The 26,796-nt window shown below is 45.4% G+C and overlaps 1 protein-coding gene across 1 annotated transcript in view; it reads right to left on the minus strand.

The window, feature by feature from the left end:
- Positions 1 to 1,435: 1,435 nt before the first annotated feature.
- Positions 1,436 to 26,796, minus strand: part of CRYL1 (crystallin lambda 1) — a 157,178-nt gene continuing 131,817 nt past the window's right edge. Inside the window, exons 5-8 of the mRNA XM_040621238.1 lie at positions 26,114 to 26,308; positions 9,356 to 9,461; positions 2,389 to 2,495; positions 1,436 to 1,972 (exon numbers count right to left, since the gene is read on the minus strand). Coding sequence (XP_040477172.1) covers positions 1,859 to 1,972; positions 2,389 to 2,495; positions 9,356 to 9,461; positions 26,114 to 26,308 — 522 coding nt within the window. The 3' untranslated portion in view covers positions 1,436 to 1,858. The remainder of the gene's footprint in view (positions 1,973 to 2,388; positions 2,496 to 9,355; positions 9,462 to 26,113; positions 26,309 to 26,796) is intronic.

Below are 26,796 nucleotides of genomic sequence, written 5' to 3' on the forward strand. Positions count from 1 at the left end.
TATGTTTAAGGGAAAGGAGCAGGAGCCAGAAGCTATAGGGAAAAGCAAGGGCTTGACTTTCTCAGTTCACAAACCTACCAGTAGGTCACAGAGTGATGCACTGAGTCATCAAAGTTTAAGGAGCATCTAAAACTCAATCAGATGAAGAGAAGGACCCTTGTTAAGGCTGAAAATCTCCTTCATGTCTTGCTACGTTCTTTTTTTCAGTGAAGTTTAATATGTGAGACATTCAGGTTTCCTGCCCCTTCTTCCTCATTTCCTTATTTTATAAAATGGCATCGACATCTGCATAGGTGCCAGAGCTGCCAACTTAGGAAGCTCTGGTGTCACCTTTCTCAGGTCGTCAGTGATGACTGTTAGTTCCACCCCCAGGATACTTTCCTAATTCACTGCCTTATCAGCTCCCACCTGGGCCACTCACAACCCACAGACCGTTTAGGTTCCCCAGTGCTTTAGGTGAGGTCTACACATTGGTATGAACCCAGCGCTCTTCACCACCTGCATCTGGCCCCAGCAACACTCCAGAGTTCTCTTTTCACCACCCCACCTTCCCGGGGCACCCAGCACCCTTCTCCACTCTGCTCCCTCTGCCAGGAAGTCTTGCTGACTCTCGCCTGTTACTCAAGACTTGGCTCAAAGGCTGTCCCTGGGAGACCTTCTAGGACACACCCGGGGCGGAGTTATGATACACAGGAGTGTATGTCATCCTCTGGGGCACTATCGTACTTTATTCTAATACTTTGTTGTCTTACAGTAAACTTCTGAAAGGCGGGGACTACGTGCTTGATGTCTGCTGCATCACAGCTGCTCAAAAGGCGTTGTCGCCTCAGTGAGCGTGATGGATGAGTGTATGTGCACACAGAGCCAGAATAACGACTGCCACACAGTTCCTCACTGGGGACACTGGTTCTCACACCACCATAGCCTTGAAAATTTTCTCCCTACTAGGTGAAGCTGGGAAGCTGGTCACCTGAAGTCAAAAGGCTGGAGTGTCACTGGGCTGTCAGAGAGCCTGTGGTAGATCCTGTGATCTAAGCTATTGTGACATGCTGGCCTCACAGGGGTGGGGGTCCGGAAACTAGTGCTAGGACAAGACTCCATGTCTAAGAAGATAATGGGGTGTTGGGTTAAACAGGTATATTTACCGTAGAATTTTGGAGCCTTTGATTTCCTATAGACATGTAAGTGCCCAAGAGTGGGGCAGTGGAAGAAGTTTCCCAAACACATCTGACCATAGAGCTCCAGGGTACTCACTGTGGAATCCACTTTGGGATTGCCACTGGCCCAAATTGGCAGATTTTTACTGAACAGCTGACAAAGGACCCAGAAGAAAGTTTTTGCTTATTCATTCATCATGGTCACTCTGAAATATGTCAATCACCAGAATCAAACACTGTCTTTCTCAGAAAAAAACAGAAGAAAAAGGACGTCTTTATGCAATCAAAAATTTTTATTCAGAATAGGCATTAACAAAATGAAGGTAGGTGCCTCATCAATGCAGGGCCACAGGGTATTCAGAAGCAGATTAGAAAATAATTACAAAAATACCTTGCTACAGATTAAAATAAACTTGAAACCACAATCATTGACTATAAAATGTAGCCGTACAGAATCACACTAAAAATAAAAGGTAAAAATCTTCAGACAATTTGCTCTCTTGCTTGACCAGCTGGCAGGGAGTCAACAGCCCTGGGAACCCAGTGCAGCTGTGACACCCAAGGCCAGGGAATGATCAGAAGATCCCACAGCCCCACTCTGAATCTGCATGAAGACCACCTGGCTTCCCACTGTTTCAGAGCAGCTGGATTAAGTGCTTGCAATTCCGCCAACAAGGACTCCCGGTGAAGAAGGGCAGTAGCTACTGGGACTGCATCTGCCTTTTCAATTTGGCAAGTCTCAGAAGACACTCGTCCCTCCACTGCCTTCTGGCAGCTAAGTGCTCTGGATCATTGGGAACTTTCACACACATGGCCTGGGAATAGGAAATGAAAGGAAATTTGAAATGAAATGAAATGAAATGAAATGAAATGAAATGGAATGGAAATGGAAATGGAAAGGAAAGGAAAGGAAAAAACCGAAGCATGAAGAGGAACTCAGTTACCAGGAGAGTAATTGTTCCTATTTACGCAAACTGAATTTGCTTTTGAAGACAAAAGCTTAGGAAACCCTCAATTAACTAACGTTCCAAATCCACAGAGGCCTACAGTGCCTCTAAAACAATGAAGATGAGCTACCCGTTCATTGGTCGCACTGCTCTAAGGTCTCCTACGACCATGACAGAACTGTGGACAAGCAAAGACAGGAATGAGGAGCCACCAAAATAAAAGGCAAAGATAGAACCTCACCCGTGGCTCCGCCCACGCAATTCTCTACAAGGAGTCTACGTACCTGATTAACTTTTTCAACTGTGGCCCCGGAAAAGTCTGGAATGGGTCCAAATGTCTTTAGGACACGTTGCATGCCTTCACTGTATCTGTCACAGTAGCTTAACATACCTGAAATCATATGAAAACAAGAATCCACAATATCAGCAAGAACACTACATGAGAACACTGCCTGACTCCAAACTAAGAAATCTGTTCCGAGGGTCTCACCCTCGGTCAGAATACTACAGTCTTTCCCTCCTGCGGATGAAGAAAACGTGCAGGGGGGGGCACCCACCTCGGTCAGCCGGCACTGGGGAATGAGCTTCCTCACCAACATCACTACTCAAGCTTTCCATCAGATCCTAAAATTCTAGAACATGATGGGACCCTGGAGCCTCTGTCAGTGCATCTTATGGACTCTCAAGTGGGCCTGTTCCTGCACTGATTGGCTAATATCACATGAAGTCTTATTTTCATTAAAAATGTCTCCTTCAGAGGCGCCTGGGTGGCTCAGTTGTTAAGCGCCTGCCTTTGGCTCAGGGCGTGATCCCGGCATTCCGGGATCGAGCCCCACATCAGGCTCCTCTGCTATGAGCCTTCTTCTTCCTCTCCCACTCCCCCTGCTAGTGTTCCCTCTCTCGCTGGCTGTCTCTATCTCTGTCGAATAAATAAAATAAAATCTTAAAAAAAATAATGTCTCCTTCAACAATGTGTCTACAAGGTTACTTGTGTAAATGGCTTGAATGCATTTCCTAAGAACCCAAGATATGAAAATCCAATCAAACCTGTCTCCCGTTTCACTCTTACTCCATGAGTTCTAGTCACCACTTTATTGGGTGTCTACTGGCAGCCCGTTCCTTAACACAGCCGTATTTCTCTGAGACGCGAGCTCCACATGTACACCTGCTTCAGCTTTGGCCAGCAGACCAGAGCCCCATCACCCCATGCCCTGGGGCATCTGTCCCTGGCTGCGCTGCTCTGCTTCGGGGCCCTCGGGAAGCCAATGTCTTGGATCCTAAGATAGGGCCCTGCCCTAGGATTCTGATGGAGAAACACATGAAGAGGAGGCTTATCCTGGAGGGGGAAGGGAGGCAGAAGCACGGTAACTCAGAAGCAGCTGTGGGCTGCATGAGGCCGAAGCTCATATTTTCTCTTAGAATCAGAGATGTGCCCAGAGGAAACATCAATCAGGCTGCATCACCTCCCGACGTGGGGCTGGCTTGCCCTGACCCGCTCTGCCCAGCAGACAACGGAGCTCCTCTCATGCTCGTCCCCCGCCCCCTGCCCTGGGAGGCAGCTGAGGCCGGGCCAGTGCAGGCGTGCACTTGGACATGAGATCAGAAGCCTGGCCCAGGTATGTGGAGGAGGCGTCTCCAAGTCCTGGGCCCCGCTGGGGACAGGGGCTAAGCCACCTGCACTTCTACCTTTGGCCCATTTCCAACATTTTTCAAAGCCAGAAAGACTCAGCGGTCAATCAGTCAGGCTAAAAGATAACAAGGGAACAGACAAAACTGTAGAATTTGCAGAGATCCCAGAGCTTGGCTCTCACCTACCCCACAAAAACTGTGTATGATTAACTTAAAATAAAAATGACCATCACGGGATATTCTTTTTAAAAAAGCAAAAAACCAAAAAACAGCTTCTTTGGGGTTTAGTTTTGGTGGACCTACACTGATGTGAAGCCTAAATTCACTCAGTGTCAATTTAATTTGGCTCAAATAGTTTTCTTTCTCTTTCAGTGTGCTAAAATTATATCCAATTCCCTCTTAGAAGAGAAACCATTTTGAAGGGTAAACATTTCAAACATACCAACCTTTCTGACGTTAGCACCTACAATGAAGTGGTGGATACTCTCTTTTTAAAATAAGGAGTTACCAAAAAAATAAAATAAAATAAGGAGCTCCTTTTCATTTAACGTTTAAGTGTGACTTGACAATTCAGAGTTTGGAAAGGCTCCCTAACTCTGCCAGCACTGACCAGGTATCCTGAGTGGCTGAGCATTTCTGGAACCCAGGAAACAACCTGTACATTTATTTCCTTTTGGAAATTATTTACTTCACTTTATCTATTTGTTTATTTATTCAAACTAAAGGTGATAAAATCTAGACACAAATACAGTTTATTCCTTTCAGGGGAGCAGACACACAAGAGTCGAGTAAGTTGTAAGGATATTAAATAAGAAAACAGGGAAGAATCACTGTAGCTGTGGATTCCGCGCACACACAGAAAACAGAAGCTCCACGGATACTCTCTTGGGAACCGAGTCCCCTTACTGCAACGTGAGCGGCCAGAAGCCACAGGAATCAATTCACGTACATGTCACTTCTGGATGACTTCAAGTCTTCTCAATGAGTGTTGACCTTTCACTGGCCCTGTGAAGCCAATTTTAATCTCCTGAGGGCTTTCGAGAACTTTCTTCCCTACTGCCTTGTATAAAATTTGTTGTTTTAAAGAGCATTTATTTCTTCAAAATAGGATACAATATGGTAAAAATCCTAAAATACATTTCATACCTTCTCCCATCTTGTTCAGGAAACGAATTATAATTTCACTCTCACTAATATAAAAACACTTTCTGTCACATGCACTCAGGCTCTTGGGATAAACAGCCTCGTTGTTCGTAGTGAAGCTAAGGCACTCACAGAGCAGGTGCAGACCCTCCCGCTTCATCTGCAGAGAAGCCTGACACCCTCAGGAGGGCTCTCCTACTTGCCCAAGATACAAGTTCATGGTGACTTATGGCCAAGATCTGCACTGTGCCTTAGTGTTTACAATGTTCCAGGACATTTATCACTGTCACTGTTATTTGTTAACATTTCCTCTTCCACTAGAGAAGTATTAAAAGGAGGATTTTCATCTCCAACAATAATTTTGGCTTCTCTATACTATGAAAGGAGAATTGAGTGGCAATCACTCCACAATACCAAATTCACTGGAAATGTCAAGGAGAAGAAACCACTTCACCTTTTATCCGGCTAGTATGTCCTTCCTTTATATTACTATGAAATCTGGCCTTCCCCTATGTTTTCTCTTCTACACTTCCTTGCCCCTGTCTGCCTTGTTCAACAGTATACTTCTCAAAACTCTCTAGAGCTTAGCGTTTTAGAAGACTTTGAACCTAATTTCTCAAGAGATGCTTATATGGAGTAAGAAAAAATGGAGAAAAGAATTGATTCTCATGAGATTAGACTTAGCTTATCTTCGTGCTTTCTAAGTTGGAATTCTTTAGTTGCAAGTCCCCAAAGGCAAGACAGTGTGCTTTCTTGAACCTTCGGCACAACGCATGGTGGGCGGATAGGCAGAGAGCCCTCCTTGGTTTCCGTGTACAGAGCAGGCACAAAGCTCCGCTGTGACCGTGAAAGTGGCTGTTATGACACGCTCTGGGTATTCAGTTTCTCGGAGAGCCCTAACTGCTACCCACACCAGAGGAGTCTGGTTTTCTCATAGCGTATAGACCCACACCTACGTGAATTCACCTGCTTTTAAAAGACAGAGTTTCACAGAACTTATTAAGGAAGATCAAAAAGGTCCCAAAGCACAGAGCAACATTATCTAATTCCCACCTGAGTGAGTGAGATCTCACCTGAGGTCAGGGAGGAGAGGCAGGTGGAGACAGAAACCTACCTGGGCCCCTTAACTCCTGAAAGACCCAGCGCTAGCAACTCACCTGTTCCCCTGAAAATTACAGCTCCATGTAAATGAGCCAAACCCACCACGTAGGCATGTAGATTAGAAAAAAGAGAGAGCAAGAGAAGGCATCTATACAAAGGAGGAAATTTTATGAGGCAGGATGGTAAACACTCGCTTCAGCTGGAGGTGATTTCCAGAGGTGCTGATTCTGAGACAGTCACTCCCCAGGTAGCAGTAAACCCCGGAGGCGCCCAAAATGCTGCCAGGTATAAAACGGAGCAGTTCTCTTTGCTGAACTAATGGTCTAAAAGCTTAGCTAAGAAACAAACCAAACAGTTAAAGTCTGGAGATTTCACCATCCTATTGCAAAATGTCCTACTGTGTATTCATTCTGTACTCCTTTTTGGGGGAGTTAAAAGAAAAAACTCTAAGAGTAGTGAATTTAAAAATGAGACCAAACTCTGTATGAATATAACACTGATTAAGGGACTTCATGTGTGTCAGCCAACTGGCCAAGCATTGCCATCTGGCTTAATTCTCACACCACCCTTGTGAGGTGGGCAATGTTGCCTTCCCCATTTTACAGGTGGGGAGACTCACTTGCACAGAGCTAGTTAGCTTGGAAGGCAGGGAGGCACCAGGCTGACCGGCTCCACTGACTAGATTCCCCCATTCTGAGAGCCTGCCCTTCATGGGGGTTGCCTTTAAAATACAGCCAAAAGGCAAAGTAGGCATGCTGGCTTCCAGCTTTTCAGGGGCCATTTTATTAGATTAAAAACACTTTCTAATTATTTTTCACCATGTCCTTTTATGTATCTACATAAGGAGACATCTATGGATTGTTTATAAATTTCAGCTGTTGCTGAAATTTCAAGAAGTAGACTTCAAAATGGTACTACCCAGAGTTACTGGAATATTAACTGAGACCATGTATATTTAAAAATAAACATAATGTAAGAAAGATTGCATGACACTTAGTAGGAACTCAAAAAATGCAATCTCCAAGAGGGCAGGAACCGTGTTTTGTGTACTATTGTATTAGTATCTTGGACATAGCAAGAACTCAATAAATTATGTTCAATAAAAACAAAAACAAAGAAACCAGATTCTAAAATATTTTTACCACTTCTAGGTAAACTGTAGCTTTAAGACTAATAACTAGCCTTTACCTGAGATGGTGGCTTTAGGAAAACAACATCAAAAAAAAAAAAAAAAAAACCAACAACTCTTCCTCCCCGCCCCCAATCTTGATATATTTTGGATGACATTGTGGAGAATAATGAACATTTCCATTGGTTCCAAGCCAGATCTTATAACAGCCAACTCTGGTCTTAGGAATGCTCTGAAGTTGAAAACTGCATCCGTCCACGATTATCATATTAAGCCAATTAGGTTCTCTTATCATATCTGCTTTGTTTGAAAAATTGTTACAGGCCTCCTTCATGTCTGCCACACTGTTTGGTTCTTGAGTTTCTGGTTTCATTGGCTTCTGTTTCTATTTGTTTGAGAGTCAAAGCTGCTCTCAGTTGTCTCCCTACTGATGTCTCATGATACCTGAACTATCTTGTTTTTCTGAAGAAAAAAAAATTTAAAAAGAGAAAAACATGGTGGTTACCAAACAGTGTCTATATATACATCAAATGTTTAAATATGTTCTCCACTTTTAAGATGCTGGTTGAAAAAGCATTTGAAAGTCTCCAAGACTTTATTTTAATGATACTTCAAAACTCTTGTTTCACTTTTATGAGGGCCTCTTTCTTTACATTATCTTCCCGTGTTCTACTGTCATCCCACTACAAAAGTAACATGCTCATTGTAGGAGAGAGTCCCCTGTTCCTCCAGTACCTCTCAGCCATGCTCAGTTTTAAGGAGGAGTCAAGTCAGTTACTGAACCACATTTGCATGACAACGACCAGTCCATTCAAACCACCATAAGGGTCCCTGCAAGAATATGACTGGTAAAACTGCCTTGACTTATTCACTGAAAATTGTATTTCACTATGGTGGCAAAAATTGAACTATTACCCAAAGATCATGGAATTATAAAATCTAATCAGACTCCCAAAGGTCACTTATCGCAACTTCCCACTTCAATAGAGGTGTCTCTACCCAATATATACCCAGCTGCCCTATTCACCCACTCGTAGCATGACCCTCTCCCTCAACGTCAGCTTCAGTTACTAGAAACTTCCTGCCATGTACTAAGCCCAAGCCTGTCTTTTGCCTGCCATGTCCACTCTTTCAATCTGGTTCCAGCCCCACCTAAGACACGGACAGACAGATGCCCATGAGCACACATGCTCTTCTCTGGCCACCTTCTCCTGGATAAGCCCCAATTTCTCAACATTTTGGTTAAATGTAGACCATGGAGCTGAATACAAGATTCCTTTTCTCTTTCTACATATGTTTTACATGTTAATTTTTAAAATAATATGGCAATAATTGTAGAAAATTATGACAACACAGAAAAGCAAAAAGGTAATAAAAGTTACTTATAATTTCAACACTGAGAGTAGTAATGACATTGAGGTGACATTTTACTAGATTTTCATTCATAGCTTTTATTTTTTTTTTTATTTTTTTTAATGATTTTTTTATTTATTATGTTAGTCACCATATAGTACATCCCCGGTTTCCGATGTCATTCATAGCTTTTAAGATTTATTTTGTTTCAGTTTGGTGTAGGTTTTAAGTGCTTGTTTTTCAGATAGCGGCTTGTTTTTCAGATAGCGTCTTGTTTTTGAATCGCTTAAAATGTGGCTGACAGTTTCATTCTTGGAGGCTTTCTCACCTTCCTCAACTTATCTTTCTGTTAGAATCACTAGATCATGGGCCTGTACCTACCTCCCCAGGCCCTTTGAAGTTGGCTTCCGGGGTAAATGACTGGCCTGCCCTGAACTGCTGCCTGTGCCCTAAAATAGGCAAGTCACACGGAGAAGCCGCTCATATTTAGGCAGAAGATACGTACAGCAGAGGTAGTCACTTCCCTTATCTTTGTCTTACCTCTGTAAGTAATTGCATCATCTTTCTCAGGAAAACACAACTTTATCTGCCGTCAGGCTGGATGCCATGTGGCAGTGTCCATGACAACACCCTCATCTGTCTGTCCTTCCACTCCCGCCTGAGTGCTGTCTGCCGCACAGAGCTCTGAGGATCCTGGATTCCATGCGGACTGACATCTCAGGACACAGCCCCTATCTGTGAGTCACCAGGGCTGGCACTGTCTCCTACATATGATATTGTTTCTATTCAGTTTTTAAAAAAAAAAAAAAAACGCAAAACTGTACTGTTGACAAAACCCCTAAGACCATTAAACAGCACAGAATTCCCATCTTCGCCCCTATGGAAGCAAAGCATACCTTCTGCATTGAGATGCATAGTTTCTAGGGGTCCAATGAACGCATACCGCATGCCCAGGCCATCTGACATGACAAGGTCAAGGTCACTCGGAGAAACTATTCCTTCCTGAATGGAGAAAATGGGGCAGCACACAGATTAGTCCTCCGGAAAGACAATTTTCTTGCCTTCACTTTCAACCTAATTTTTTTAGAGTATGATCCCAAAACATTCTCCAAAGCGCTCAAATAGTATTTTTGTCAGACTTTGCATGACAAAACTGTAACATATAAACAGATTCTGAAAAGATAATATTTTGAGAAATGGTCAAACACCAACTCACTTTTTCCATGGCTGTAATCAACCTGCCGCCCTACTGTGCCCCCTTCCGCTGTCTTCCCTCCTCTACCTTCTCAGCTGTGTATCACTCACAGCTTTGGAGAGGCGGGGAGGATGAAGGGAAGGGGGCGAAGTAAGAGCAGGGTATTGGTGGATAAGGGCAAGAAGGACTTTTCACATATTTGCCTGAGATCTGGACACTAAGACTAGAGCCATCAAAAGAACTAAAGAGTCGTTCTCCAGGCTTTGCCTGCCTGCAAGCCCAGCCTTGTCCAGCTTTTAATGAGTTTGTAAAAATGACATTCTTTGATGAAATGCAGTTTAGAACTGTGTGTTGTTGGCAAGGTGGGGCCCTGGAATCTTCTGCAAATGTGAATGGCAAAGCAAGAGGCAAGTTGTTATGTGTTCAGGTTAGATGTCAAATCGGCCCTCTATGTTACTCGCCCTGTTCTTCAGACAGCCTCGACCTCGCACCGCTTTTGCAACGAGCAGGGTTGCATTTGCACAAATTTGCGTGATCTGGTACTCCACTGCCAGCTCCTCTCGATCTGAGGTGATTTTCACCTTGGGCATTTCAGCTGTCAGGAAGGCAGATATGAGGAAGCCGTCAGATTTTCCTGTACGTCTGCACTGGTCACACTGCTAGAATTATTGTTAAGTCTCCAGTTCGTATTTCCTGAGTGGTTTCTTTCACAAACAGGGCATGGTGAGGAGAGAGATGTTTCTGCCTGACAACTAGGCCAAGTCTGCCTTCTGAAAAAGGCCACCAAGCGTGGCTGCGCTGGCTGACACCTCTTCCGTTGGCAGCCGTGGCAGCCCCCAGTTACTGGAGTCCCGGGGCAGAGGATGAAATGCTGTGCTGTGGAAATCTCATGTCTGCCCCTACCCCCAGGGGCACATCCACACACACTGCATCCACCCAGCTCCCATGAACAGGCTCAGACAAATGACCCACCCTACTCTGCCGCATTTGCTCTGGGTTACAGAGCAAATCCTTTACCTTCCCTTGAAAGGGATGTCTGTTGTCCTATTTGAGAGGATGTCTATGTGGCAGACGAAAGCTTTCATCTGAGGGCTTTATCAGGCCCCATGGCCAACATAGAGAGTCGGTTTGCCCTCCAGGTGGCCCTGGGAGGTCTGGGCTAAGCCCTCCCTGTTCAGACACTGGAGGCCAGAGCTCCCCCTGCTGTCCCTCCTCCTCCTCCGTGGCCTCTGTGACATCTCTGCTTTCCAGACTTCAAAGTCACCCACGACGTTGAGAGCGGAAGGGAATTTATACCCTCTACCTCGATCACCTGCATCAGCTGCTGAGGGAGAAAACACCAGTGCCTCAGGTCCAGGGGGGTATTTGGACCACCATGGTGATGTTGGGGTGGGGGACCAGAAAGGGGATGGAGCCAAAGAACCGAGAAGATAGAGCCACCCACGAAGGGCATGTACCATTTAGGTGTGACTGAGAAACTTTGAGAGAACTACCTTCCATCTATCTTTGTGTGTGTGTGAGATAAACAAAGATGTGGACAAACCATACATAAGTGGTTTAGAGAGTAACTACAAAGCGTACGCCACCCCCCGCCCACCGACACCACCGTGCCTGTCTTCCCAATTGTATCTTCCTCCCTCCTTCCCAGAGGCAAACATCCAGACTTTTGTAAGAACCATTTTTTATTTTTAAGATTTGCCATTTTTGTTTATATTCCTAAACCACAGTTCGCTTTTTGCCTATTTTCATCTTCTTCAAAATGGACTCTCACCGTGCATTCTTTTGTGACTTGCTTCTTTCTCTCAACTTTATGGCTTTAAGATTCACCTGTGTTGTGTGTAGCTGTAGTCTGTCCACCCTTGTTGATGTATACAACCAGTTTACTTATCCATCCTACCGTTCATGAATATTTGGGAACGTTCTGTTCCAGGCTCCCAGGGCACACATCTAAGAGGAGAACTACTGTCCTAGGGCACACGTAGCTTCAACGTTACTGGATAATGCCAGGTGCTTTCCAGAGTGGTTGCATGCCCACTGCCTCCAGCAGCGTATGTGAGCTCCCATCGCTCCCCAACGTCTCCAACACTTGATGGTGTCACACTCACAAAGTGTGGTTAGTCTGCTAGGCTATCACAATGTCTCACTGGATTTCCTATTTCTCCTAAATTATCCTACCGTAAGTTCATCTGGACAGCTAAGGAGAGCAAATTAATGTATTCAGTTTACTCAAATGCTGACAGGTTTCACCTCCCTTCACTTCTGGTAGCAAAGCTTTTAAGCGACGAGGGGGCAGCAACGAGGAGGCAATGGTATACACAAGGTCCATGGTAGTGTCCAGAACATTCCTGCCTTCCTCTCCCTCCTCACCAAGCTCTTAGGGCCAGAAGGGTGGCTTCTGGTTCTCTCCCCAGGCTGCCTAAAAGCATTTGCTGCAGCATTCCTGAACCCTGTGAGCTCTGGAATCCGTGAAAGGCAGCCAGGCAGGGGCTCTGCAGACCCGCCCTCCCCCTGGCCCTCCCTCAGGTTCCAGGTCAACACCCCAAACAGCCTGAAGTTTCCCTATGGTGCTCAAACTGTAAAGGATGCAAATATGGAAGTCATCCTACATGTGCAATGCTATTTGCCTCGGCTCTCTTCTTCTGTAATTGTGTTTAGTATGTTTAGAGCTGACTTACGAAGGACTTCAAAATACCCCAAAAGTGAACCACTCAAGAGCAGTAATTTTTGATCGGTAAGTATGTGAGCTAACAGTGACCCTGACTAAATAAAGCCTTAGAAGGAGTCTCCACATATGTCACCACGTGGGGGAGAAGCCACACTTTCCTCCAATTCCCATTCTCTGAAATGTCCATCTATGTCTTATCAGTTACTATTCATTAGCTGAACAAGTGAGAAGAGGGGAAAGTTTTAATATCTTTTCTTGTTAACTCCTTTTTTCTGCCCCATTTGGATTTTCTGAAGTAGATTCTCTAAGCTTGACTTTTTACCCAGAAGTACATGCAGGGAAAAGAAATGGTCATAAGTAGTAGTGAAGCTAAGATGCTCGCCAATCCGGGTTCTGAGTTGCCCCTGCTCCACTCAGCACTGAAGCAAAGGCTCGTGGTTAGGATATGCTGCAGCTCAGGCTGCTTCATTCTGCTGTTAAGCTCCACTCCACCCACACCCTCAGTGACATCCGTGGCCCTGATACTAATATTACCAATATAATCACAACTGACAATCACAGTGGCATAAGAGGCAGAAACAGGCACTTGATTTGAGCACACTGATCCGATCATCGATTCCTTGGAAACAGACCCTACACTGCATGCTTGTTTGAGGACTGAAACCCCACCCACTCCAGTGTGTCTGTGGTTCAATTAACATTTGGCAGTACAGCTATCAGTACTTCCTCCATTTTGTGGTAAAATTCTCAAGTCACACGTACAAAGTAAAGCCCCAAGTGGTTAAAAAGATTCCAAAAATTGATAGAGAGCAACGAACTCTAGATCACTGTTCGCTTAAAACCTGGTTTGCATCATGTCCTGAAAAATCACTCAGCAAGGAGAGGCCAGAGCAGTGAGGCATCCCCTTTATTGAAACCTTCCTTCCCCTACTTCCCTTAGCTAAAACCTGAGACTTCCCACGAGCAACCAGCACACACTCATGCCGGCGCACACACTCTGTACCTTGCCTGCTGGGAATGCACGCCCATCCTGGGCTGGGGGGCAAGACTGTCATCCATGAGTAAGGACAAAATGCAAGACAGTTAACAAAGTACACAAACTCCTGTGATAGAAACCTGAAGTATAATTAAAGGTTTGGGGATGCATCAGGCAGAGTCCTACCAGAGAGAGACAGAGAGTAGGTTATATATACATAAAGAGATTTACTTCAAGAGATTGGCCTACATGACGGAGGGCACTGACAAGTCTGAAATCTGGAGCAGGAGCTGATGGTGGGAACCTCCATTCTGCTCTTAAGGCCTTTCAACCAGTTGGATGAAGCCTGCCCAGGGGACTGAGAATAATCTGTATTTAAAGTCAACTGATTATAGATGATAAACTAATCACATTTATCAAATATCTTTACAGCAACATCTGGACTATGTTTGACTGAATATATGGGCACTCTGGCCCAGCCAACATGACCCTCACAGTGGACAGAAGTTCAGAGCATGGTCCTCCCTTTCAGGTGTCTTCCATCTAGCCCTTTATTTATGGGAGAGAAGATACAATGAATGGCCAAAAATAGGCGAAAGGTTGATCTGGTGTTTCGGACACAGAAGAAGGGGCTGGTCTGGCAAGTTTAGGGATGAAGTATTGATGAATGAATCTCCTGGGACTATTTCCCCTACTGATTACCAGCTACCTACACAGAATTCTTCTTCTTTCTCTCTGATCATCCCATTCTCATTTTCAATTTTCTGATTCAATTCATGTATTCTTTTTGCATGCCCTCATTTTCATTTACTTTCCTTATTTTATTCATGCCATCCTCCTTGTCCACTTCTTTTTCACTAATCTCCAGCTTTTGATCTTCTTCTATTTTGTTTTGCTCTATTTTTCACCACACTAGAACCTGAATTTTCAGGTTTTTCTTGTGCAAATACTGCTTTAACTTGGCTGCCACCACAGCCACCAGGAACGCGGGCTCGCTACCCAGGAATCTGTGCTAGGTCATGTACAGTCCTTCTGCCCCTCCCCAGCCAGAGCTGTCTGAGCTTCAATGTACTGTCTCAACTGAGAAATGGGAGCCAGAAATAGTTTCATCTTTGGAAAATGCCAAATAATGAAATGCAACTAACAAGGGCATGAAGAGGCCCCTGGTCTTGCTCTGGTATCACTCTGGTTAGAGACCAAGAAGGAGAACTTACAGAAAGAGAGCCCACCTCAGTCTCTAATTAGAGCAAGGACGGAACAAAGTTAAACTTCAGTGAGCTCCCCCCCACACACAAAGATGCTTCAGGGTTATATAAGCTACAAGAGAATGATCACTGAGGGAGAAATAGCTCAAGTATGAGCAAGGGGTTCGGGACCCTTTTTTAGAAACATCCAACTCTGGAGTCCTGGTGAATGGTAGAGAAAGTAATAGAGTTACAGGCTTTGAAGTATAAATTAAGAACTATCGTGATGGCTCACAGTGTTTCTCATGAGAAACAAATTAGAACCATGAGTTAGTTTCCTCCATTTGTATATTATATAGTTGTGTTTTCTATACTCTTTGACAAGCATTACTTCTCCTCCATGAAACATGAAACTGGCTCCAGAGCAAGAGGAAAAAAGACCTGCTCCAACCACCCCACCCCTGCTACCTTCCAGGGAGAAGGTGGAGCAAATGCAAGATTTTAATAAGAAAGAAAGAAAAGACTGCTAAGTGCAGCCCCACTATTACTCAGAGGCTTGCGGTCAGGTTTGTGAGCTGCTCGGCTTCTTGCCAAAACCTACAAGTTTTCTTGGAAGCAAGGCATAAACATTCCTGCAGAATGACTCAAGCAAATTTTGCTAACTCATGGAAGAGCTGCTTGAACACCACATTGGCTGATGCAAGAGGACACTGATTCATAAAACACCCATTGTCCAGAGCCTACTGAGAGGGCACCCAGGGGGAAGGAGATCAGAAGGACACAAGGTGGACTCTACTGGGGAGGTGGTGGGAGGCAAGCCCATGAGCACTACTAACGGCAAGAGACGTGGGTCAGATCCTCTGCAGGCGTCTTCACCACATCTGGCAGGTGGCAAAGATATTGCCCCTCTCTGATACGGAGATCCCACTGCCAGCAGTTATTCTATGAGAAGTCCCCAGAAGAAGAGACTCTACAGGAAGGGATGCTCACAGAGGCATTATAGTGGCAGAAAACTTGGAACTACCTTAAAACAACTTATAATAGGGGAAAGATTAGATTTTTAAAAAAGACCAACTAAAAGAAATATCGTTAAGCCATTAAAAATGGAAACTTGAGGAAAGTATTCCTTTTTTGTAGAAGATTTATTTATGTATTTGAGGGCGAGAGTGCGCACACAGGAGGAGGGGGGAGGGGGGAGTGAGAGAGAGTCCGAAGCAGACTCTGAGCTGAACGTGGAGCTTGATTCCAGGACCCTGAGATCATGACCCGAAATGAAATCAAGCGTCGGATGCTCAGCTGACTGAGACACCCAAGTGCCCCTCAAGGAAAGTATTCTTAACAGAGACAAGACAGGAACACAGTAAAATAAAAGCAGCTGACTACTTTAGGGTGGGGAAAACATAGGTGGTCTTTTTCCCCTTTGAATATTCTTCAAATTAAACTGTTTAAATGGAAACAAATCAAAAACAGGAAGGGAAAGAGTGGAAAGACTGTCCCACTATAAGGGACGCTCCAGAGCTCTTTTAGGCCCCAAGTGGTAATAATTTGCTGGTGTGTTTTTTCTTACTGTGCCATGTGATAACAATGCTTTCAGGGAGAAAAACAATGGTATTATAGAGTCTGAAAGGAAAGGAAAAGTCTTGACCTGAAAACAAACACAGCAGAAGGAATCTACCCTTCCATGCAAATGTAAGTGTACTGCGGTCAGCAAGGGCAGCGGGGCCTTAATGGGGTGGGGATTGGGGTGGGGGCGGGGGGGGGGGTCCTCTGGGGCCAAAGTTTTCACAAAGAAGTTTGCTCCAAGGAGTATAAGCACTCTCTCTAAAACCAGAACAGCACGGACCCATCTCTGCCTGCCCCTCCTTTGTAATTCCAGCAGGGCTTCCTGCCCCGTGTCCCCAGGTCACAGGCCGGCCTGCTGCCCTGCTTCTGCCTGCCTCACGGAAGGCAAAGGAGGCCAGGCGACAAGGCTGCACAGTTTCACCCACAGCCTCGCTTCTCTGCCTTCCTCTTGGGGACCCCTTCCCTCCTCCTCTCCTCTATTTCAGGGGCCCATTGCCTGCTGCCTGTTAACGTTCCAGCTCACCCTGGAGGAGCTGAAATCCATCATTTATACTGACTGATGACCTGTCAGTGATGACAGGGAGTCAGGAGTTAGCGTAAGAGCATTTTCATTTCGTTTTAAGGGTTGTTAGAATATTAGCATTGAAGTTTTTACTTTAAACACCATTAAAGAAATCCAGGCATGCCAAGCAGGTTTTTAAAAAATTGAGTATGTGGTTGATGTTTTCATTATGTTTGTCTGTTAATAGGTCTGGAGGTGTCTCCAAAATAATAAATCAGCAGGAGCTCTCCTTCCAATAGGGTTTTGTTACTTGCCAATGTGGCTACTCAGAAAGTAACCTCCCATAAAATGGTAAATCCTGTCATAAAAAGTGTCTACTTCTTACAGACCATCAGCACTAGACAAAACTCTAATTAACTGATGATTCCCAGCCAGCAAATATGGCTTTCAGAGGAGAGAGAATCCAGTTTCCTCAGTGGCTTACATCTCCCGGGACTGCTCTGGAGAGAAACTTCTTCAGTGTCCACTGGAGCCGCGTCTAAGTTGCTCGTCAAGTCAGACAGAAGCTTGGGAACATGGAGCCAGACCGAGTTCCATGCACCAGGGGCACGTGGACCTTGGCTCCAGCGTGAAGCAGGAGGAGCTGTATGAACACGCCAGACACTGTTTCTGCCCAAAGCCACCTGCCTCTAGCCCCACATCCCAGCGGTCTGTCACAGGCTCCGTAACACACCTCGAGTGGTATCTGGATTGAGTCCTTCCAACCAGATGGCCGACTACACGTCGCCTTTGAATGGCCTCTACTTAACTTCTTCCTCTCCCGTGGTCAGTGCTGGACGCTATACACTTGCTGAGCCATGGCTGTGGGTTCTGATACAGTTCTGGGGTTTCTTAAAATGCCAAGATCCTCAGTGGCCTTTCAGGGCTGCCCTACAGATGAAAGCACAGGCTTCTCTTTGTATCTCTGAACAAGTGGCCATGGACAGGAAGCTCTCTGAACTTAAAACCAATGTGAAAGGAGGTCTCAACTAACTTGGAAGATGGTCCTGGTGAAGGAGGTGACACATCTGCCCCAAAGGCCCTGCACTCCCAAAACAGGTGCCAGCTCAGTCCTCGCACTGAGCAATAGGAATGGTGACGAGGAAAAGGACAGTTGTGACAGATCTATGACAGCCTTTGGGGAAACTGCACAGGGTAAAAGAGCTAGAAGAATTAAAGCCAAGAGAACTCTTTAATGTCCTCAGGTGATGAACTTGCTGGTCAGACAGCTGACCCCAGGCTTTGGAAGACAAGAAAGACAGAGGCCAGGTGGGCCCAGGACAATGGACCCAGGGTGTCTGAATAAGGTGGAAAGATGAGCGTGCTTCAGGTGCTGGAGGAGTGGGAGACAGCTCCCCCTCATCAATACCGAGGTCTGGGCTATATTTTCAGTAGGTAGAATAAATAATGCAGAAATGGCAGAAAAATGTCTTAAGAAAGAGTTTTGCTGTGTAATTTTGCATTGGTGAGAGAAAAAAGAAATGCAGAGCAGAATAGGGCATGTGGAAGATGGAGGCCGGAGGACTCCATGTATGCTGCACCTGAAGCTGAGCAGATGAACACAAAAGAAGGAAAGACAGCATGAGGCAGGCAAGGGCATGGGAGGACGCAGGACAGGAAGTGAGAGGAAACATGCCTTCCTGTGTGATGCCAGGAGACCTACCCAAGGCTGGAGGCCCAGGCCAGGAATGAAACAGGCAGAGAGAACTGAGGCACCTGGTGGCTCAGTGGGTTAAGCATCTGCCTTTGGCTCAGGTCATGATCCCAGGGTCCTGGGATCCAGCCCCACGTCAGGCTCCCTGCTCAGCAGGGAGTCTGCTTCTCTCTCTCCCTCTGCCACTCCCCCTGCTTGTACTTGCTCTCTATCTGTCAAATAAATAAATAAAATATTTTTAAAAAAGAAGCAGGCAGAGAGAGATCGCATCACTTCTGGAAGGACGTGAGGCTCAGAGCAGGGTAAAGAAATTTCCAGATCCCAGAGTTCAGGGAGTAGGGCTGCGGCAGGCTGGTTCTTTTCAACCACAAGGAGGTTCAGTCAGACACTTTATACATTATCTCTTTAATTAAAAAAAAAAAAAAAAAACAAAACTAAATTTTTAAGTTTAAATTTTAAAACACATAAAATATAGAAAATCCTACAGTTGAGGGTATGGTGTGGAGGGCAGAAGCCTGGGTCTTTTTTGGCACCTTTAACCTCCCCTTACACGACCCACCCTCCTACGTGACTCTTCTTGCCAAGCACACAGACAGATGTCGCCAATGTCTGAACTGTAATATTTTGCTCAATCAAGCCTCAGCTTTTTCCTACTGGACACATTCCAGGTTAGCCATAGCCTGGAGCAGTCCACAGTATTTCCAACACGTTCCCCGCAAAGAAAAGCTTCTAATATAACCCTACCTTCCAACTGCATGTAAGCGACTGCTTTGAACAGGCTTTCTCTTGTTGAGCCTCTCAAGCCACAAGACTACTGTTGCCTTCCCGGATCCCAAAGCCAGTGAAACAAGTGACTTAGCCTGATTCTGCTCTGTTTTCTTTTTTTCAGCCTCACTGCCCTGTCTTGTACTGTTTCTCTTCCAGACACAAGGCTGAGTGATTGGCAGGGAACGTACTTCCTTGGTCACAGGGCACCAACTCAGGGGGACAGTCTATGGAAAAGAGTGGTCAGTGAAATGCTGGGTCTCCCCAGGCTTTCAGAGAACTACGGACCACAGAGGCAGCTTACTGCCTGAATGGCTTCCTACTCAGAATGCTGAATATGTGGGAAGTAAACTTCCTGAGGATTAATGTGAACTTGGAGAACCGGACCTACATTAATACTAGCTTATAAAAGAAGAGAAGAAATCACCTCCATGTGATCACAGCACATGTGAGAGAAACGTAAGACATAGTTATAGTTATGATTTCAGGTCATCTTTGCCCCTAAAATATGGGTTCACCCCATCAGTTCCCCTTTGTGTCACCTCCCATTCTGTAGAAGAGCTTGCCGTACATTCGAATTTAAGTGTGGCAATTCCTGACAGAGCAGGCCACTCGCTCATCTGGCTAACAGCACAAGACCAAGTGCACGTTGCACGGGCACAGCTGATCTGCAAGCCTGAGGAGCCACTCGCTTCTGGTTGTCACCCCTGGAGGAACCCACTTCTGTTCACACAGGCCCATGAGTAAGAAGAGGAAAACCTGGCCGTGATTTGCATCCCTACCCCGGAAATCAAAAGGCTAGATGAGGGTGGCTGACGTGAAGTGCGTGGCCAGCACAACAAGGAAGACGCCATCTGGGAATCCGTACCCAAACCAGTTCCGTGGGCCCCAGGGAAGGCCAGCTTTGATTTGGTGTAACGACTGACACCTCCCGGACTTACAACCTAGCATTCTTTTGTCCTAATGTGTTTGTGTTTTAACTGAAGTGAATTAAGTCCTACTTTTGGGATAACCAGAGGCATTTAATATTACAAAACTAGGACTGGAAATCATAGCTTATGAAGTGGCCAGGTAACAGTCTCTCCACTAAGCAGAAGCTGGTTAGAGTTGCATGTTTATCTATCATAAGCCTGAGTCAGATAGAAAAGTCAGAAACAAGGGACATACAGAGACAGAAGAACATGGAAGGAGAAAAGACAAAAAGGACAGTAGAATATACTCTATCTCACTGAAATTAAGGCTGGATCAACTGAGAGTTAAATTAGTATTTAATGTTCTATTAAAGAATAAAAGGTTGTCCATAACACTAAGATGTTAAAATGTTAAAACAAAACAAAACAAAACAGTTTACCTTAAAACAGATGAAATACAACACATCAAGGCTTTGAGATCAGGGTCTGGGGGGTGGGGGTGCTTCTCGAGCTTCAGGGAGCATAGGAATGACCTCCAGAGCTTATTAAGATGCAGAGTCTGGTTCTGCAGGTCCGGGGGTGGGCCCTCAGGTGCTGCATTTTTAAAGAGCTCCCAGGTGAGGCCCCTGCTGCCTTCCGGGAGCCTCACATTTGTGGCCAGGATGGAGCATTTCGGCTCCGAGCTAACACACTGATGGCAGCTGTCACATACAAAAAGTTACACGGGATTCAGGGACTCAGAAAACACGGCCATCATTACCAGCACCACAATCCATAACACTTACTAAACCAGTCCCATATGCCAGGCATGTTCTAAGCCCTTTACATACACGGCCCCATCCAATCCTCATCACCTCCCAAGGAGAAGCAGAGCCACAGACGCCTCCACTTACAGGTGCAGACACTGAAGCCTAGAAGTGGCACAGGTGTGGATCCCTCCCAGCCTGCAGAATGGGGACCAAACCACTCAACCCCTTGAGCCAGTGTCTGAATCTGGAAGGGCAAAAATAACAATGTACCTCTCATGGTTTTAAGATGGGATGATCTGAAAATATCTGTAAATCATGAAAAATATAAAGGAAAGTGCTTTGTAAACTTTTCACTACTACACAAACTGAAGTTACTGATGAGTAGATGATCCTCAGGGGTTCCCTGTGCTAAGACTCCTAATTCCTCTGTTACAGTCTCATAATTATACTCAACAGAAACCCCCGAATGAGTTTATCACAAAAAGTTTCCTCGGTTGATTTTACTACATGATCTCTGAGATACACTTTATTAACTGAAAAAATTCTTCATAAAAGGAATTAGATCCAGATCCCATAAACTACACCTGCCTGACAAAGAAACCAAGAACTGAATTTCTGCAGCTCAGGGCAGGAAGAAAATAAATCTAGCCTCACAATTATATTGCTCAGAAGGGTGAATAAAACCTGAGATAAGCAATTTCCAAAGCTCATTACCAACACATTCCAACAGGCTGAGAATCTGCTGATGGCTTCATGATTCACTCCAGCTCATCTCCACCTACCCTACCTGGATGGGGCAAGAATTTATGGGCAGTACAAGCTCAGCTGTTATCTGGGTGAGGGTTTATTGTCCAAACACAACTTCCTTTACTGTGATCATTAGCTTAAGAATATAGATTTAAAATCACATTCCTGGCCAACAGGATCTTGTCCCCTAGTGACCTAATCTTGGGCTACTAGACTGTAGCCAAACTTGTCCATCTGGCCTTTCCAAGCCTACGAAGGGCTGCTGCATCCCAATTCTGAAGCCAAACTGGAAGGGAACACATGGGGTGAGCATCAGTGAAACAATAAAACAGCACCCAGCAACCTTGTTCCATCAGATACCTGACTGCCCATCTTGCTCCCAGACAGCCCTTGTCCTTGCCAAGCTTACACGGCTGTGTGGGGACAGACAAAATCACAGCTAATGGCAAGACAGTGTGTCATGGTCAAGGCTGCCACGAAGACAAGGTGTGTCTTATTTCCAGCACTTTCTCTTTCTGACAAGGACATGATGTCTGCAGCTCACCTCCCTCTTCTCAAATGGGCAGGTCTGCACAGGAGCCTCCCTTACCTTTCCCTGCTCCACCCTTCTTAGAATTCTCATCCATGCTTGGCTGCAAGTATCAAAATACGCCCTCCAGAGTTGGTGAATGAAACTCAAAACAGGAACACCATAAAGAAAATCAACAAAACAAAAAGTTGCTTCTTCAAAACAATCAATAAAATTAATAAGCTGTAGCAAGACTGACAAGAATAAAAAGAGAGCAGACGCAAATCCTCCACATCAGGAACGAAACTGGGGCTATTACTACAGACCCTGCAGACACTAAGAGGATATGAGAGTGCTGCCAACAACTTTTAAGTTCATGAATTCAACAACTCAGAAAAAAATGGAACAATTTCTTAAAAACCACAAGCCACCAAAACTCAACCAAGATGAAACAGACAACCTGAATGGTTCTTATAACCATTAAAGAAGCTGAACCTGTAATTAAAAATCTCTTGGAAAAGAGCCCTCCCAGGCCCAGGTGGTTTCACTGGAGAATTCTACCAAACATTTAAAGAAGAATTAACAAAAATTTTATAATCTCTTCCAGAAAATAAAGAGGAAAAACTTCCCAATTCATTTTATGCATTACTACCTTGTTGGCTAATGCAGTGCTACCTTGATATAAAAATCAAATAAAGGCAGTAAGAAAAATGCCCGCAAAACTACAAAACAATATTTCTTCTGAACTTAGAAAAAATTCTCAACAAAACATAAGCAAACTGACTCCAACAATGTCTAAAAAGAATTACACACCCAGTGGTATTTATTCCAGGTATGCGAGGCTGTGTCAACATGGGAAAATCTATCGATGTAACCTACCAGATCAACAAATTAGCAAGCAGAAAACAGCATCCTTCTGCTCCTCTGACAACTGCATTAAGACACCACCATGCCTGAGCGGAAATACAAGCCACCATTCTGGCCAGGCCCCCTGCCTGTCCCACTGCAGCTCATACCCCGACTCATGGGTAGGACCCCTAGAAATTCACACTTGGATTTGTTTTGTGCAGAGCTGTTTACACACAGACGACATGGGACAGTATTCCTCAATCCACCCCCTGACGCAGCACCCAAGAAGCCTGGACAGCGGCATGCAGGCCCATATTCTGCGCAAGGTATCTCAGTGCTCTGCAACCAAGTCACCTTGTAGCTTTCATACCTGAAAGCACACCAGCCCTAGTTTGGGTCAAAGAGAAAAGGTTCTGCCAAATTTCCACTTGCTCAGTGAATCAAGAAAGGAGACTGAAGCGCCCCTAGTGAGTCCCTGAGTGGGCAGCCCCGCTCATCTCAGTTCATTGTGTTCTCCACATCAAGGCTAAGCTTTGGCTCACACATGAAACCCTCCCCAGAAGGAGAATGTCTTGGAAAGATAAACTCCGTAAGATCTTTGGATCTTTTGAAGTTAAGAAATTATAAAAATCTTCAATTTTTACTCTAAAACATCCCCAATTCAGCTCCTTTATATATTAAAGTTGTCCTTAAATGTTTTGAGGTAAACTTGGAACACCCTAAAATCTAAATTCAAGTTCAACTGGCTCTGAAATTGTGAGTCAAAAGGGTGTCATTTAACCCCAGCCCTGACCGGGGCTCAGCACATGTGTGCAGATTTGCACAGAGCAAGGTGGGGCTCAAGAGAGGTTTTCTCACCTTGCCTGACCTTCCATGTCTTAAGCGGAAACAGACCACAGGCGGCACAGGTTTTCCTTCAAGAAATTCATGTGATAAAGTCAAGACTTCTTAAACCAACCCACCTAATGGGCAGAAATATTGATCCACTATTCCCAAGGGGAGGGTGGTGGGAGGTGGGAGGAGGTAAGAAAAACATGACTTGTGTGTGTCTGCTGGGCTGCAGTATTGAGAACTCAGAGGGAGGAGCCTATGGCTACTTATGTGAGCCCAGGAAGATTTCTCTCTGGCTCTGCTAGCCCCAGAACCTAAGGAAAGCAGGGCCCGCTGTGTGGACATTCAGAGCCCCCACCTGCAGCTTCTCTCCCCTCAGAAGCAACTAATTGGGGAGCAGGTGCACGGCTAGCGTGCTAGTGGCCCTCCCACATGTCTGGCTGGCCAACGGAGCAGGTATCTCTGAGCAGCGATGATGATAAAAGCACCTGGGGTGCAATCTGGTAACCCCACCCCCTCATATGTTCCCTCTACGAGGCCCTGCCCCACAAATGAAACACTTCACCTGTCACTTAAGTCTCAGCGGAGCTCAGGGATGCCCGCCACTCTATTCCTGCCTCATACCACCCTGGAGAGAGCAGCCTGCAGTTTCTAAACCTGCCTGAATTCTGTCTGTAGATCATCTTTATTTTTAAAAGTGAGTTATCTTCTATATATTCACCACAGAAAATTCTTGAGGTTCTAGTCACACTTTATCTTCTCATTTCTGTAGCCTCATCTCAATTTGTCACAAACTGTATCCTGCTGGATTTTAGCACTCGGTGCCTTACAGGACTCCAGGCACATGAGTCCCACAGCAGCCAATGTAGAGACACATGTAGGATTCTCAGGTATGTCATACCTGAGAACATTCCTGCCAGCCAGTAACATGAATATACTCAGTCCACCATCAGCCCCTGGAGACAGGACAATCAAAAGGAGGGCGGTCAGAACGAGGCAATGAGAACACCTGTAGCGGCCAAATTCAATAACCCTTCCATCCCTCCCTCCACGTCCAAGCAGTAAAGGACACTGGAATCCTCCACCACTCTTCCGAACCTGGAGCCTCCAAACTGCAGCTGGGCCCACTTGGTGGTCAACACAGAGAATTCTTTGTGTAGGACTCTCACCTAATTCTATTATACCAGAACCTCCAAGTTTTTCCCTTGAATTGGCTCACATCATTCTGATTAGAGAAAGCAAGATTTACCTCAGGGCTTTTATCTCTTTGGGGCACTAAGATACCCTACCAACAAAAGTAAAAACTGCCTTAAAACCTCTCACAGTGTTTTATGTCATATTGAGCTTTTCTTGTGGTCTGTTGAAGTGTTCCCTTATTCTAGACAAGTGGAAATATTTTAAATACAATTCCACAGGGGTGCTTTCAGCTCAGTGTGTCTTTAAAATATCCTACTATTGACTGATACTCAAAAACATTCCACAATTTGAGAAAATTAGAACTACAAACTTAACAGTGAAAATCCCAGCACTCTACCTTGATGGTACAGGAGCATTAAGTGGGTTTAAACAGTGAGGACACAGAGTTGTAGCTACTATATGGCAAATGCACACAGCAGTTGGGTCAGATGACGAGTCTAACAGCAATGGGACGGACGTCCTGGGGACAACACATGCATCATTAACTGGGAAGCTGAAACACAATGCCCACGGTCCATCCTAGTTCTTCTCTCACGCTGGGATCAGCAGGCTCCCACAGGAGTTAAGTCAAGGAGTGGGCCTATTCCAGGAGCAGAAAACTCAGCCTGAGCTCCATTCCCCTCTGCCTTGTGTACCTGGACAGGCCCTCACTCATGCTCCATGTTTCTGCAACAGGAGAGTAGGCAGACAGTGTTGTTTACCCATGCAGAAGCTGGGGAAGCATCAGCAAGCAAGTGGACAGAAACCAGATGGTCTGAGCCCGAGATCCCTGGACTGCTCACTGAAATCCTGGGGCTGCTCGGATTGCTACCCTGCCCAGCAAGGTCCTTCGTAGAAACGTACGCAGAGAGGTGATCTTTAAAGTCACATATAAAATCTTTTAATGAAAAGACAAGGTTAACCGGGTCTCTTTAGAGGATACAAGTGTACTCAAAATTTAATTTTTCCTCCTCTTGAAAAATTATAAAACTGGGGGGAAAACCTGAGACTGTGAGAAAATGCAGTGTGTCACACAGAGATAATTATGTGGTAATGGTATGAAAGGGCAGGAAACAGAGAAGTCTATCATCAAGTGTGAATATCAGATGACTTACTGTAACAGAGGAATCTCTGAAACATACAATGAATTGCTACCTTATGTTTTATTTTCCTTGCCTGTTGACTGAACCTGAGAGAAAGAGCTTGCCCTCAGTCCCCAGAACAGAGCAAGCAGGACCAAGCGCTGACTTTCCCACCCACCACGCCCCTCTCCACGCAGCCCCAGGACGCTGCTGCCACCTTCCCCTCCAGCTGCCAGAGGCTGGAAGCAGCCCACGCACCTCCACAAGCCGCCAGGCCTCACTGATGATGGCATACTGGAGGCGATTCAGGGCAAAGCCATCGATCTCCTTCATGACTCTCACTGGGGACTGTCCAATCTTCTGCATCAGGGCGTAGGTTCTGTCCACTGTCGAGGGGGCGGTCTCCGGGTGTGGGACCAGCTCAACCAATGGCACATAATATGGTGGATTTACCTTACGGGAGAGACAGAAGAGGAGATGGTCATAAGGCAGTTCTGTAGCTAGGGTGCTGTTCTGGCAGACTCTGCTTGCCTAGAATGGTCAGATGGGGCAGATTTGTCTTTGGAAAGGCCTCTTTAAATTTAGCATCCAATGACAAGAAACTTGAAATATAACTAATCCACAAAGGAGGGAAAGAAAAAACTTGAGCACAGAATTCCATGGCTTTATTTACAGAAAAATCAGTACCAACATATGAGGTTGAAATTTGGAGGTGCCGATGACCATCCTATACATTCAGGGCTAATCTCCAAACCCCTGAACTCCCCACGGGATTTCTCCTCAACCCGCTGTTTAGACCTCATAGGCTTCTACCTACCTTGGCCAGCCTCCAGAGCCACTCTCTCCACAAGAGTCACTGCAGGTTCTTGCTATTCTGCTGTGTCGGTATTAAAATCACTGACAGCCTCTTCCCAAACTTGGTATTTCCTTAACTTCTCCAT

The sequence above is a fragment of the Ursus maritimus genome, unplaced genomic scaffold (genome assembly GCF_017311325.1).
Source record: "Ursus maritimus isolate PB19 unplaced genomic scaffold, ASM1731132v1 scaffold_10, whole genome shotgun sequence".
NCBI lineage: Eukaryota > Metazoa > Chordata > Mammalia > Carnivora > Ursidae > Ursus > Ursus maritimus.